This window comes from Ambystoma mexicanum, chromosome 3q, assembly GCF_040938575.1.
Source record: "Ambystoma mexicanum isolate Mex_15411 chromosome 3q, UKY_AmexF1_1, whole genome shotgun sequence".
NCBI lineage: Eukaryota > Metazoa > Chordata > Amphibia > Caudata > Ambystomatidae > Ambystoma > Ambystoma mexicanum.
This window is the reverse complement of record NC_090926.1, coordinates 999,729,834-999,745,793: the sequence shown is the minus strand read 5'-3', so window position 1 is coordinate 999,745,793 and position 15,960 is coordinate 999,729,834. Positions and strand designations below refer to the sequence as shown.

At 43.7% G+C, this 15,960-nt stretch overlaps 1 protein-coding gene across 4 annotated transcripts in view; it reads right to left on the bottom strand.

Moving 5' to 3' along the window:
- Positions 1-15,960, bottom strand: part of SLC38A10 (solute carrier family 38 member 10) — a 748,880-nt gene that overhangs the window by 48,948 nt on the left and 683,972 nt on the right. For all 4 annotated transcript variants that reach the window (XM_069655155.1, XM_069655156.1, XM_069655158.1 and 1 more), the window contains one exon: positions 13,476-13,583. In XM_069655155.1, the coding sequence (XP_069511256.1) occupies positions 13,476-13,583 (108 nt within the window). The remainder of the gene's footprint in view (positions 1-13,475; positions 13,584-15,960) is intronic.

Here is a 15,960-nt window from a genome sequence, read left to right as displayed (position 1 = left end):
TCCTTTCCGTCCCTTATTATGGCTAGAAAGCCATCATGCTCTTCACCTTCTGGGATGTGTTCAGCTGCCGCTGACGTGCAGTCCCACAGGTTATATGTGAACCTTGCCAAGGTACAGGTTACATTAGTAGACTTCAAAGCCATAATCCCTGCTGTAAAATCTTCCTAGACCATGCATCCACCTTTTTATCGTCCCTATCTGGAGGGATTCTAAGGTATGCAGCATTTCTTGTGGAAGTGGCTGCTTGTACTACCAGACTTTCTGGAGTTGGATGTTAACTCAGGTATTCTGGATCACAATTGCAGGGTCTATATTTAGACACACATTTTTTCTTTTAACTGCCGGGATGGCTTCAGGGTGTTCCCATGCAGAACTAACCCTTCTCTGCAAGGCAATGTGAAAAGGGAGAATGGGGTCTTGTTGAGGAGTTCCTGATAGTATATAAGTCATATCATCATCTTGACAGACTGGTGAACTTCTACCCCACCCCATAAATTCTGTAACTCTATTCATGAGTTTTCTGTAACCCGCATCAGCCTGCACCGATGGGTCTGGCTTGTCAAATTCGTACTCTGGAGAAGTGTCCAGACCACATGCAGTCTGTAAACATTCTTATAGATCTTCAATTTTCGATTGAGGATTAATTAATTCCTCTGGAAAACAGATCTTGTGCCAAATTTAACACCAGCAGAGGTGACTTCTTCCTCTTCTGATGATTCTCCCTCATAGATAGATGACATGGTCCTGAAAAAGTCATGTCTATTCTCAGGTTGAAAAATATTTTCTAGTAATGTGGGTTTTTCCCTTATAAAAGGCTTGGGCATCGACATAAACGTCGATGGCGCCGATGTCATAACCACATCCTTCGATATCGTCGAGGGAACCTTCGATGACCTTGATGTAATCGTCAAGGGGGTTGCAGAAACTGTCGAAGGAGCTTTCGAAGTTATCGAACGTGAACTCGACGTAGTTTCCTTCAAAGGAATTTTCGACTCGAGGGCCTTCGAAGTCTTCGATGGCGCTGATGCCGACTTCGATGGCATATGATGTTTCAACACCATTTTGTTACCCTCTACCTTCGATTTATGCACCGAAAGGTCTTTTTCATGAGGCGATCGAGAAGAGTCCCTCGATGACACCCTTGGTGACTTTTTATCAGCTTTTCTTGTTTTGGACCTCCCTCTGTCACGTTTTTTGTGAGTAGGGGCATGGTCTTCTTTAGCCTTTTTTGAGGGGGTTTGGGCCGCGTTCTCAAAATATTTAGCATGGAAACTCAAAAGGCTTCCCATTTACTCGGAGAGTCATGCTTTGATGGGCATGCTGTCAGCTCCTCCGAAGATGTTGAGGAGGATGAGGGAGATCGATGCCGTCTTTTCTTTGTCTTTTTGGATGACGAAGAAGACTTTCTCGATCTACTCCTCCTTGCTTTTTACGATACTTTTTCGAAGACTCGCCCGAGTCTTTCCCTTTCGAAGTAGACTTTGATGAACCCTCCCCCATCGCCAGTTTACCTCTGCGTTCTTTCAAGGCTTTATGGGTCATCGACTGGCACAAACCACAGTCTTCAATTCGGTGGTCGGAACCGAGGCACCAAAGACAATTTTTGTGTCGATCAGTCAGAGACATTTTCTTTGCACACTTCAGACATTTTTTAAATCCCGTCTTTGGCGTGGAAGGGTTTGAAGAAGACAACATCGCTTTTTTCTTCACAAAAGATTGAAGCGCCGTTTGAAACGATCCGAAGCGAAGCTAACGGAAAAACGGAACTAAAGCCAGCAGGCTCGCTCGAGACTCTTATACAGGCGATGACGTCTGTGTTCGACGGGTGCCGCCGAGGGACATCGACGCCGCGGCCTCGAGGGGAGCACCCTCTGGTGAAGAGAAGAAAAAAAAATTTAGAAGCAGCAAGCTGAAGGTAAGAATATATCTAAGATGAGGAATATGTGGGAGGACACAATCCATTTGAAATGGACTCTATTGCAGAAGAGTATATTTACTTATGTGGGATTAGTTTTGCGCTACATTTAAAACAAACATGTTTCTTCAGAGAGCTGTTCATGGATGTGGAGGGAGGTGAGGGACACAGGAGAGTTTACAGACAATACGCCTTCATCAAATCAAATAATTGCACCTTCCAGTAGATGCCCTAAACAGTAAGATTTAATACATACAAGTTACTCAGATGGTCTTGAAATAACAGCATAGTAAGAAGGAAGAAGAGAATAGTTTTCTCGGATTTACTTAATGCGAGGTGGTTCATTTCAAGTGGGAAGGTAGGTTGATCCAAATGCTAGGACTCAAAGAATTTTCTGCCTTATGTTTTATTAATGGAAGGCGATTCGTATTAACTTGCAGGTCAATAAGAATCGTAGATTATTTTCCAGCTTGCAGCAAGTTAGTCTACCTTAGTGTAGCCAGGACCAGCATTCCAAAGACACCACAGAACAGGGTGCCATGCAGAGGACTTTGAAGGCGATACGTCGCTGGGCTGGGAGCCAGAGCTGGAGTGATATTCATTAGACACAGGATGAGGTGGCCAGCTCTATTCTGGATGTGTTCAATAGTATGGAGGTATTTCTTAGAGATTCTATTGTTTGGGTTGTTTCGATAATCCATTTTTTAAAAAGATATAGTGTTTGCCAATTACATTTTGGAGTTTAGATCCAACAAGGATAGGATTTTTCTGAGGATGTGGACATTTTCAGAGAGCTTTGATCTCGGACTTATCAGGTAGAAAGTCCTGTTTTTTTCTATTTTGATATCAAGTTGACATTGCTGCTGTGTTTCTGTGACGATCTCAACCTTTTTCCCTGGTAAGACTCACCCAGGTCTCACTGGGAATACAATTAACTCATTGCGAGTCCATAGGATTCCAAAGATTGGGGTTACCATGAAAGTGTCCCTTAGAAGCCCTGGGTGAGTGACCTTGCTGGTGCTGTATTTTATTGTTTTGTTTGGCGACATGTAAACGTATGTCACGGCTGCGGCATGTGAGGAAATTTTAGCACACTAGGATCCATTCCTGCGTCCTTGTGTTGTTATTTAAATCCAGTAAAAAGGCACATGTAAGCGTGGTGGTTCTGGTGACCCTATATGGATACTATTGACATGAGCACCAGCCAGGAGCTCACAAATGGGCTTTCTGTGAGTGCCCTCTGGAATCTGCATCCCAGGGTTTGCCTGCAAAAGAGCCTGGCAACATATGAATGACACCAGACACTGACGGACAGGACCCCCCAAATATGTGAATGTTGCATGGGTGTGCGATTGGTGGCTGCTGAGACACAGCACCCTTGTCCTGTCAATCCCTGGGATTGAAAGGCAAAGTACCTGGAAGGACACCTCACCTAACAGCAAATGCTCTCTGCTCCTAGATCTCCTGGAACACAGATGGCAAAGCGACCAGAGTGAACAGACTTTGGTGTGCCTTCCACTTTATTAAGCAGGAAAAGTCGGATCTGTGATCTTCGCGTGGTGTTTGTAATCCCCAAAAGCTCCTGGTTGTGCTTGTCTCACTGTTCCAGAAGTAAGAGTACCATGTTCCTCCAGAGGCCTGTGTAACTGTACCTGGACACTGCTTTGTCACCTAGACTTCTCAAGCGGTTCCGTCCCTGGGGCGTGGAGATCTCTTGAAGTTTGTCCTGCTGGCTGCAGTTTTCCCGTACAGTGACCTTTGTTGATCCAGATAAGGTTGCCAGCCTTGGAAACTATGTATCTTCTTAAATGTATCATATGTAGGCTATTTTCTTACCACTCTGTGATGTTCTGCTGAGAGCCCTGTACCATCGGCCTTAAACTACAACTTATCCAGACAATGATTCTGGACATCACTCTGTAGTCTCGGTAGGTGGTGGTGCTGCTGCGAAACATCTTCAGTTACTGGACTCCATATTTGGGATCCCTGTCTACTGTGCAAGGTCTTCTTTCATCTCCTCCCACATGGCTGGCTCCATTTGCAGACCCTGCATCTTCTCCAAAGGGATAATATTTGGCCATTAGATTCAACAGAGAAATCCCTCCATTCTGCTCAATTATGGCATGTCTTTATTCTAAATACAATTTCTTTGAGTGTTGTTTAGAGGACTCTGGTCTTTCAGCCTCTCCACAGATCCTTTTAAACTTCAAAAATCTATCCAACAAGGCTGAAGGCCATTTTGGCATCAATCAGGGTGCCCAGATTGTGTGCAGTTGTCACTAGGGCTGAGGGTTTGCCCAGTGAAGCATATTAAGAGAAAGACAGAGCGCAGAGGTTCATCAGAATTCTAGGGGACTTGAGCTGAAAGAAAGTTTCTGAGCATAACCCAAGTGGACCTGCAAAAGAGAAAGGAGATGCACCAGTTTAGTACTTTGCCTTTAATGCTTCTAAACTCGATTACCTGAGTCAGTAAGATATTGTGATCTGACATATTGTGGGCAGCATAGAAATTTAAATGGATGAGGGCTGTTGGGCGTTTGAACTCCTGGGTGCTAAGAAATTGTTCCCTAATGCCCAGTTGGGTTGTTTCTGTGCACTTAGAGGGCCTAAAGCCGGATTGCCATTCAGGAGAGTGTTTAACTTAAATCTCTTGCAGTTGTCATATACCATCCTCAGATCTTGGCCGCAAAAGGAAGATTGGCTATTGGTATGTAGTTGGTAAAGTCGTCTGCGCCAAAGTTTTGTTTTGTTTTTATGTGACGGGGATGATAGTTAACTTTGTAAAGATTGACAGTACTGGGATTGATTTTAGAGAGGAGTTCCAGAATTTAGCAAGGACTGGGACTATGGTTGTTGTAGTGTGCTTCACTAGTTTTTAAAAGTTGAAGTCCTTAGATGTCTTTTTTGTTACAGCTTTAAAGAGGTATTATTCGCTGAACACTTTCAGAGGCAAAGGGTCTTCCTAGTCAGTTTCATGGTGAGCAATGGTCTGTCTGTTGGTAGAAACTTTGTGAAATGTTGGGATAGTTTATCAACTGAGCCGAGAGGGAGAAAAGAGGCTGGGATTTATGGTAACATTTGCATAGTTTCTGTAGATGCAGAATGCAGAGGTGGATTTGCACCTCTTTTTTCCTACATCAGTTTATGGTCGCTTCATTCTGATCGGGCATGCAAGTTAGTTAGTTGGGGTATTATTTTTTAGCTATTTCCATTCTAGGTTTCTAACTTTTGTATTTAAGAACATTGGTTGTGGGCTATGGTGTCTGATGGGGGTCTTTTAGGGATTAGGTGGAGGGATTATGTTAAGTGAAGGACCAAGAATGTAGTAGAGCTGTCTTCAGGAACAAGTGTGTCACTGGAATAACTGAAGAAGGGCGTGAACGATTCCAGGGTAACTAGTTTTCAGAACGGACAAGGATTTGATTTGTAGATTGGGTGGTGTGGCAGAGTTGATTTGGCTCTTCTTTTTCACCAGGGACATTAGGATCAGAGAATGACCCCACCATTACTGAAGCACTCTAATCATGTCACAATAAAGGGATTTGAGAGACAAGGCGACGTCTAGGGGTAGTGCATCCTGTGATGAGTTGTTGACAAACCCAAATCTCATGACTGGCAACAGAAGTGAGGCATATTTATTAGTTAATTTGTCGCCCCAAATGTTAAGGTGTAAGCACTTTTCTGAAGACGTGACATCAAATCCATCTGCCAGAAAGGACGCATTGTAGCGTTGGGCTGGCATGTAGTATAATATTCAGAGGAGTTAGGATGTGTATGTTGCTTCCAAATGTGTGGGTTGCTCTGAAGATCCTGGTAACAGTTCTAGTTGCTGATTGTTGAGAAGAGTTTAAGTGAAATAAAGCTGAGCAAAACATATTTACGGTCTATAATGGCTCTAGGGGTGCTTGCCTCTTGTTATAATTTCAATTAAGAGCAAAATGGTTGAAAACAATGATAGTGTTTTACCCATGGCACTACATTGTATAGAAACTGTCCTGCCCAGCCATCCACGCCATGCTAGCTCCAGCATATGCCCAAATGCTGCTTTCCTATGGCTGAGTTTGCTTTTCAAATATGCTATATAATCCATATTCTAGTCTGCGCATCCTTTTAGCTATTAGAATTCGAAGGATGGAACACACAATCTAATCTTACTTAATAATGTAATAGAACGTGCATTGCTTTGTTCCACACTTTTCCATCTTTAGTTCTCACTACACCTTTTATAGACCTCACAACTCTCATGGGTTCCCAGTATTGTGACAATCGTTTTCACAGGTGTTTGATCTAGATCCCTACACTAACCTCCACCTCTCTAATGGTTTAAGCAAGCTACACTTTGGTCTACAGGTTCTTCTGAACCACTCTACGCCTCATTACCGTCATTTCATAACACACGTCCCATCTTGCCATTCTCGACAATTGTGTGTTAGTTGTACGGCACCTCACAATTTCAAGTGGTCCTAATACGATCAGTGAATGAGGTCTAACCGAAATCTCTTCTGCAGATCTATATTCCATAAATACCATTAACTATAGAAATCGTCACACAATCCTTTAGCAATCTATTAAATCATTTCTCCATACACCCATTAGTTTCAGGATGCTACAAACTAGATTTCCCCAGACCAATGCCAATCACATGAATATAATTTCTGAAGCAATCCTGTTTTTGTCACCTGCAGACATCTATGACCCAGATTTGACCTCATGAAATAACTTTCGGCCCGCCAAAGGGCCTGCAATGCTTTAGACATTATAAGCAACTTCAAACCACTTGCTGCATTTCAAGCCATCCAGACACCACCATGAACCACTGAAGTGGATGACTCATCGCAGCCCGATCGTAGCCTCGACTTCAAGCGAGAGATGGACTTGAACGATGAATCGGCTGCTTAACACCATTGAACTTACCAGTTTTAAACACAGACTTTGACCAGCCATCGTGCCATCGCTGATTCGACTGCTCGCCCGAACTGTTGAAGGCCATCATCTCGATCCATCAAGAGCCCATATCTTCAAACCAATTTAACTGCCAGTGGGATCACATTGACTAACATCTTGATGCTGACTCGAACGTGGGTAGAGCTCTTAGAAAGCCAGCTCAATGCTGTCAATCACCAAGGACAAAAATAAAGGTACTTGGGACGATAGTGACTTTCAAGCCCCCTTTATACATCTTTTTGCTTCAAAGACATAGTGACATTATTGGCAATCTATTGCTTGAATAGCCTAGCTCATCTACCCAGACTGTCCTTTCACAAACATCTGTATTTTCGGTATGCAGTGATAAAAACGTGGCAGAAATGTCGACTGTGCAAAAAATCTCAGCAAAAATGCGGTGGTTTGACCCAGTAAAGGTGTATCGCGTTATACCATTTAAGGGGAGCGCGGGTTGCAGGGGTGTCCCCCGCTTCCCTTAAATGGTATAATGGATCTGGTGGTTGCAGGGGCATCCCCTGCACCCTTTACATGGATTGCGGCAAAACCACAGCCTTTTTGCCACAATATTTTGCGCTCACGGCCATTGTTGCCGTGATTTTAACACATGGAACGCTCATCTGTAAATCATGTTGTTTACAGGGGTGGGTTTTTCTAGTGCTTTCTAATTAGTTGATTGCATTGCTTCTGTTTGATTAAAGTATATGCATTTATAGAACCATTGGACGATCTTTTTTTATGTTGGAACTTTAAGTTGTTTGGGTTGTTACTGTTATCAGCCAACACCCCTCCTGAAGAGTATAGCCTGCCCTCTGCCATGTTACCAAAAGTGGCAATGGCGGTATATCAGTCTGGCCACGCCTTTTTCACTTTTATGATTGGAATCACTGCTGGTTTAGTTGTAGTTGGGCTGAGCAGGCATTTTACACACTACTCAGCCCAGTACTCCTGCACAGGTAGTCAATATATCACAAAACATATTAGGAAAACCTAAACAAGATATTCATTTAAAATCTTTACTCGAATCACAAACCACTAATCGCCAGCATGTAGACTTAAAATTGTATATCGGAAAGCCATTGTTGATTATCCACAACAAACCTCGGATGGGACATATTTCAAAACTGCTGCAACATACTAGATCCTATATGGCATCTTAAACATCAATTCACTTCTGGGTCAACATCATGCATTCCCACTAGGTTGTTTAATTGTTAGGAGGGTGACTGACGTTCAGCTATTACTAAGGAAACACGCTAAAAAAGAGAACTTGACTTCCACTACTTGGAGGTTGTCAGGATCACAGAGATATATGGTATTCAATCTGAGCAGAAATCTTGTTTTGATTAACATTGAAGATGTTCGTTGGTTCAACAGGATAACTTGTGAAAAAGAGTTTTAGAAAAGGGAGCCGTGATATTGGATGAAAGTTAGTTGGATTTCGAAGATGTGCACTTTTTTCTTCAGCTGATAAGATTTATCTCATTGTCTGATAATGGGAAGAAGGTAGCAAACATTAATATGTAAAAGAGCACATACAATAAATTAACAAGACTCCTTGCACCTGGAAAAGGACTTTTAGTCTGGATCCCATTTTTTATGATACAGGCTTTATTGATGAAAAATGTAGCAATATCTTCGCAAAGCTGAGTTGATGGAAGAATATTTTGATCTAGGAATTTTGTGTCCTTTAGCTCTTCAATGACTTAAAACATATTTTTAAAAAGTGTAAATCATAAAAAGGATTTATTGGAATTCCGAATCAATTTTGTGTAGTCTACATTTTTGTTTCAATAATGTCTGGCCTGTGGAAGCCTTAAGTATGTGCCAATTGCCTTCAGCTCTAGGTAGTAATTTCTGTCTCTCGAGTGTGAAGTTATTTCTGCTGATTCGACTGCAGATTCGACTGATTCCTCTTCATTTGCACGCTAGTAGTTGCAAGTTCCTGTAAAAGGAGTATCTTATGACCTTAAAATTAAATTTGTTGCCATGATTTCAACATGATCAGGTTTCCTTGGTTGTAAAAATGAACTCACATACTTTAATCGGGTTATTATTGAGTGAAGATTTTGTGAGTGCAGTCTAGGGGAACCTCAGCGGTTTCAGTTACCCCCACCATCTCCTGAAACAGGGATTAGATATAACCAATTAGGTTATGCCATGTTATCCAATTTTTGTACTGTGCCCATCACCACTTTAGTCGTCTTACTTACTGCGCCTGGACCTGGCCGAAAGGTGGCATATTGCGACCTTGCCATAAAGGATAGATGCTGGAAGTTTGTTTTTTTTTCCTTCATTTTACTTTGATCAATTTATATTCTGCACCACGTGACCGGAGGCTTAAGGGCACATACAAATAAGAAAAGAGACAAGACATTATAGAGGAAGACATGAAAAGTGGAAGTCTAATTCCAAATAAATAAATCAATCAATCAATAAGAGGCAGAGGAGATCCACATAGTAAAATCAGCCAATTATTATCTAAATAGTAGGGTCTTCAGTTTCTTTCTGAGTTGTTCAGTCGATGTCACTAGTCTAACATCTGGGGGTAGAGCATTCCATGCCTTAGGAGAAGCAAGATAACAAGCTCCTTTCATGGCCTGTGAGAGCTTGTGAGCTGGTATTACCAGCTGATTAGTATGACTGGACCGCAGAGCTCTTGCACATGATTTGTGGATCAGCAATTCCCTCAGGTATAAAGGGCACACACAAGTCAAACATTTCTGGGTCATAACTAGTAAGCCAAAGTGTATAGTCTTGCTTCCATGGGAAGCCAGTGCAGACTGTGCCTTGCATCTGAGACATGATCTCATTTTATTAAGCCAGTGATCACCCCAACTACATTATTTTGTTTAGTTTGTAATTGTGCACACTCAGAATTTCCTATGCCCACCAAAAGGCTACTGCAGTAATCTATTTTTGAGCCACAAAAGCCCTTTGTAAAGTCTCACAGTTTACACACGATATGTAAGGGTGAACCTGTGCCAGCAAGTTAATATAGTACGCTGTGGAGGAGACCAAGTTACTGACCTGGGTTTCCATATTCAAATTCTGATCCAAATATACACCAAGGGTCTTTACTTTTTTTGTGTTTTCATACTCCATCCTGCTACATCAAAGTACTTGTATTGGACACTCAAATTCCATAATTTATATTCAGTGCCTACGATCATCAATTCTGTTTTCTCTTTGTTAGGTGCCAGGCTATTGGTCACTATCCAAGTTTGAATGAGTCCCTAGGTTTTATTTACAGTATGTTGATCTTTGCTATGATTACCAGACAATGTGACGACACATTGTGTGTCATCCGCATAGTTGGAAAAAGCGACATGATTCTCTTCCAGAAGATCAAAAAAAAGGAACAGTGAAAATATTAAACAATGAAAGAGACAAACCAGCTCCTTGAGGTACACCAAATTTGAGGCAAGAGGGCTGAGCTTCTGCCTCCTTACTGCACACCCTACATGGTCGATTACTTAGGAAGGAACCAATCCACAGTGTTGCATTGTCTGAGAAATGGGCTACTTCTTTTAGTCTGGCGACCAACAGTGAGTGGTGGACCAGATCAAAAGCTGCGGATAAGTCCAGCAGCATGAGTAAAGCCGATTTACCCTTATCCATTGTCTTTAACAGTCAAGAATTTAGATCAAGAAGTGCAGTCACTGTGCCATGCCCCTGCCTAAAACCGGATTGCCATTTATTTAAAATCTACAACATGTTCTCCAACATGTTTTACAGCAAATATTTTTATTGCCAAATGTTTACTTGTTTGCAGCTTCGAAATATGGGGAGAACTGCCCCCAACACCAGCGCACCCCCACCAGCTCTTAACCCCCAACCCCTCCAAACAATATCCCCCTTTCCAAACAGTTGTTTTTTTAATTACTATATGGTTAGTGGATTTCATTGTAGTGAACAGGTGGGACAAATCAAATGCAGACATTGTGGAGTCTGGTGATTTACCGCAACGTCCCGTTTATTCCTGAGATATTCCAGTTGTTACTCAAGTTTGAGTATTCGCATCACATTTCCTCTGGATCATTGCCATGCTTGTCTAGCCTGTTCTCTGAATCATCAACCTTTTGCACAACAGGGGAGGTGGCCTTCCTATGCTCGGTTAACTTCGAAAAGAGATCTTCCCCGACAGTAACAATATTGGCCATGATGAAGGTCACCTTTCCTGAGTGTGACCAGCCATTCGTTAAGGCAGCATCTTGTCCCTCTGGCCTTCATGCAGGCTCGGGTCTCGCTGCTGGGGAAACACAGGGCCAAGGTCCATCAGAAACTAAGGTCCACTTAATGATAGGTGCTCCTTTTCGGGTGAGCACCATTAATGAAGCGAGAAAGTTGGTAACATTGCTATTTAACATATTATTGGAGCTGGAGTGGGAGCTCGCAGGAGGCACTATTACTGGACATCCTGAATTGCCATGCGCCCGCAATTCAACATCAGATTTTTCATAATTAACTATACGAATAACTATCACCTGATGGGGTGCCCTGAGTTTTCAAAATATTACCCGTTCCCTTTTGTTCACCCCAACATAGCAGTAAAATGCCCATTATTTACACACAGGCCTTAGCAGCTGCAGACCTCCCAAACAAATCTACATCAGCTTGGGAATAAAATATATATATTTAGGGGATTGTTTCACTCCATTACACAATATCAGACTAGGACAACACTCCTCCATACTTTTTTAGATTTATCTTAACCACAACCATCCTCCACCCCATCTCAGACAAACAAAATGATATCAAACAAACCCCCCCAGACTTAAGTGCTTCACTCACAAATATTTCCTCTGCAGAACTAATGTATAAGGTTTTGCCCACGGCTAAGCACACATCAGTTCTCCACAAAGTATTATAACATAAAAGAAAATACTCAGCCGAGAACTGCATGAACAACTAATTAATGTAAGCTAAATAAAATGTTAAAGTTGTGCTCATCAAATGACAAAGAACATTTTATTTTTTCTTTGGGTAATTCTAAGTGCACCTCAGAACGTGTTCTGTGCCCAAAGTTTCCTAAATGTCCCCCTCGCCTAGGTTGGGCGATCTGTGCGTTGAGAACGCAGCAGGTGTTCCAATCTCACTTCATATTTAGGTACAAAGTCTATCTAGAAACTGACTTTTTGCTAAAACCTAGTTGTTCTGATCGGGATGACTCAAAACATGCAACTCGCCTCTAGCACTTTCCCCACCAACTCTTCCAAAATTATTGCAGGTCCTAGTGCCAAGTGGCTGCCTAAAGTGGCATAAAATGCACTTTACACAATGAAGTTATATTACAGTGATGTACCTGGCAATGTCTGCATCCAAGTGAGTTCAGGTACTTCAGCAAACTTGCCTCCATTTATAGTATTTGCCCAAAATCCAGTTTGAGGGTTTCCGGCGATTTTTGGAACCAACGGGATACAGGGGCTCCCGTGGTGATTGGTCCCAATGTCCCGCTTTCTGATTAATGTTCCTTGTCTAGAAGTTACATGTTAGGCAGCAAACATTAATTGTTTAGATACTTCACTTTTGATGTTTCTTCCATGTTAAAAGATCACTTTGGGAAAACCCTACTGAGGCAATCTTTGGTTAAAATAGTGCATGTGTTAATTGCATGCTCCCCTATTATAAATGAATAGATTTTAAAATATGTTTAAGATTCTGGACACAACAGGAAGTAAGTGCAGGTCCCTCAATACAGTGAATCCTGCACTGGCGTTCCATGGACAGCATTCCTTCCGATCACACCCCTTCCATTCCCCCGGTGTCCCATAACATAAAAGCAGAGAAACGAGTACTGAGGTAGGGTGAACCGACAGGGCCTTGCTCAGGGTAGGGCGAATGCAGCATGAATGCAGTGCTCTCCTTATATATTATTTAATGTGTTGTTGAAAGTGAAAAGTGTTTGCCTTGTAGACAGGGCACCCCAGGAGTCTAGCCAAAGAGTGACTAAGGACAAGAAGCACAGGAGGCACGAACACCATGGTACTTTTATATCTTGCAATGCGCCAAGCTGCAACATGAAGTGCAACAACTTCAGCATTCTGGCTGTCGCAACTCTGCTTCCATTGGGAATGTGTTGGCTGTGAGAGCCAGAACTGGGCTGTCACTGAGCCCTCTTTGGGTAGACTGCATTGAGTGGAAAGATGCACGAAGCTCGTCATTAAAATTATGGGCATCAAAACAAATGTGTAAAATAAACTTGCACTCCCACACATCCACCTGATGCTGAATAGGTGCGGCACAAAGCCACCCAGTTACTGTTGGTACAGTATCTCCTGCATGCAATTGTTTCCAGGTGGCAGCACAGGGTGCCATCTTGGCACGCAGTGGGGAATAATTGGTATACAAGGTGACAATCATGTCAAATATTGCATCAAAAAGCTGAGCAACGTAAAACCATGTTTACCAGTCGAGCGCAAGTTCCTCTTCGGGGGTTGCCTCAGACGGGATGGAGGCGAGAAGAAGAAAGGTTGGACGAAACAAGAACAAATGCTGAAGCCCCTGACAATGGTCGTCGCTCCTTGAAGCACACTCACAACGTCGCTAAGGAGATGGCTGTACAGATTAAGTGAAAAAGTGAAAACTGGAGTACACAGCGGAACCAACCGCGCCTTACCTTCTGGGTTTTCGGGGTTCTTGCCCTCCGCATTCCGGGCTTCCCTGGGCTCATTGTGCTGCTCCAGAGCCTGACCCGCTGGCTCGGCAGGGCCTTGGTCTTTGTCACCTGAAGAAAGAACAAACCGCCACGTGTGAGCAACTTGGTCCTCGAGAGATCGAGAAAGAGGTGAGAGGAAAGTATACTTTGGCCCAAGAGCCAGACACCCGGGCATGTAAAAATGTACCTGTAAAGGTCTGTGTTTTAACTTGATTTCTGGCATTAGCTTTTTTTTTAAATTATTTTAACAAACACCCCCAAGGCCAGTGCCATCGACCACACTTAAAAACAACTTGAATATATGTTTCGAAGTTTGTTCAGAAGATGAAGTCTGTGGATTTGGTACGCGTGCGTATTTTATTTTGTACTGCCTTTACCATTTGATTTCCCTCAGTTGCCAAGAACAAAGCAAAACAAAAATACATTTATCTCAGAAATGTTTTGAACTGGAATTCCAAAGGATTTAGAGCGCCATACTTCACAGACTATACCCTGACAGGAGGGTGGGCCAAGGTAAACACTGCATAGCAAACCTTCCAGCATAGATGCTACAGCAAGTGAACGAAAAACTATTGGTAAGAAATAACTGTGTATAGTCGCCTCATATGGGAGCACCTTCCAGTGATGCGGCTCTGCTTGAGGGCCAGCCATCTTGATTTCTCTGGCACGTTGAAAAGGTACTTACTGACCCGTAAAAGTCTCGGAACACCATTCAATACAATGAAAGGGAATCGGAACAAGAAATGGTTACAGCTGGCACGAGAAACCTAGGGGATCACTGCACACTGAAGCGCCAATGGGAATGAGCAGGAACCTGGCTACTCGGGGGTCATTTCAATGCAAGGTGCACACACTTTTCTCACGTGGAGCAGAACATGGATGCATCCCAGCTAATTAGCTTTCCCACAATGGATTGCTCGCTCAGTGGTGCGCAACTGGAGGTGGATTTCCAGGGCTGGGTATTGCGTGGCCTTGTGGCCTGCGTGTTTGCTATCTGAAGGGACTAACCTAATATTTATTAGCAGAATTCAGGATACCCTACGACCTCTCAGGGGTCTCTAGTGAAAAGTAATTGGCTTTCGTCAGGTGATTTGCAGACAGAAGTTTTAATGTGGCCTAAAAGAAAAACTAAAAAAAAAACAGTGCAGAACGTTGAACCCTAGAAGAGGTCCTTCCTGCAGGACGAACCAGCAGGTACCATTGCTCTGAAGAGGAGGCCAGGAATCCCCAACGCCAGGCTCGGCCGGGGAACCCCTCCGCCTGCGCAGCGCAGCAGGAGCCCCCCTCGTCGCGGCAGCTGCAGGGGACTCCCCGCGGAAGGGGGCTGAGAGCGCGGATCTGTCACACTCGCCTCGTGCGGCTGCGAGGTGTCAGGTGCCGTCGGAGAGCTCCCCGGGGAAGCCGCTCCTGACAGGTAACATGCTCCCAAGAGCTGCTTTTAGAGCTGGTTAAGTGCTCTCCTTCCTTTTTAATTGGCCGGGTAGTTAACATTGGCTCGCCGCCACCAGTCTGCGTGGCTGCGGCATTCTCCCCGGCCCCTCCCGCTATTATTCCATCGCACAGAGCCAGACTTAACCATTCACTGCACTGATAGAAAGACAATAATTCTCCTCCCGCACAGAATTATCTTATGCAGTCAATGATTTCCCAGGTCTAGGGAAGGCACCCCACCCCCAACTCCACCGCCAATATACGAGGCGTCGCTGGAACCCAAGTGAAACCATCCATACAAAATAGCATCGCTGCGGATCTACAGTCGCAGCTCAGTAACTCTTTACGTTTGTTTAATTAAAGGCTGGCGCGCTGTCTTAACCATGCCAACAAATACATTATCATATGTGGCAATGGACCTTTAATGGCATACCCCATAAATTGGGGTAAGGCTTACACGAGTCGGGGGGTATAGGTAGCTTTGGTGGTGTGTACTCTCATGCTTCCACCCCTTCGACCCCCATTACCCCTCTTACTTGCATATTTCCCTGATTGTGTGGCTATTTGCAAAACAGCACTGCTGCTTTGTGCCTGATTCTGAAGGGGTGCAGGGAGGGCGTGTGTGTAAAAAAGCATTTGGGGAGGGGATGCCTTTCCATTAATATTTATTTAATTTTTATTTTATTTATTTATTGAGCATTTGTAAGGCGCCTATACAGCAAAAGGTTTTTCCAGGAGCCACAAGGCAAAGGGGTGGCGGGACAGAGGGGAAAACAAACAAAACGGCCCTACTAGGCCTTGTGACATTAGGATCGTGCAAGTGCAGTAAGAGGGAGTGCAGGGGGGAGGAGGCAGGTCAGGAAAGAAGGATGGTATAAGGGAGAGGGGGAAGTGCAGGAGAGAGGGGGTAGTGCAGGAGGGAGGGGGCCCCAGGGGCTGGGCAAGTGCTATAGGGAGCCCAAGAGGGGCAGAGCCCGGGGAACTAGGGGTGGGGGGGGGGTGGGAGTGTCAACTA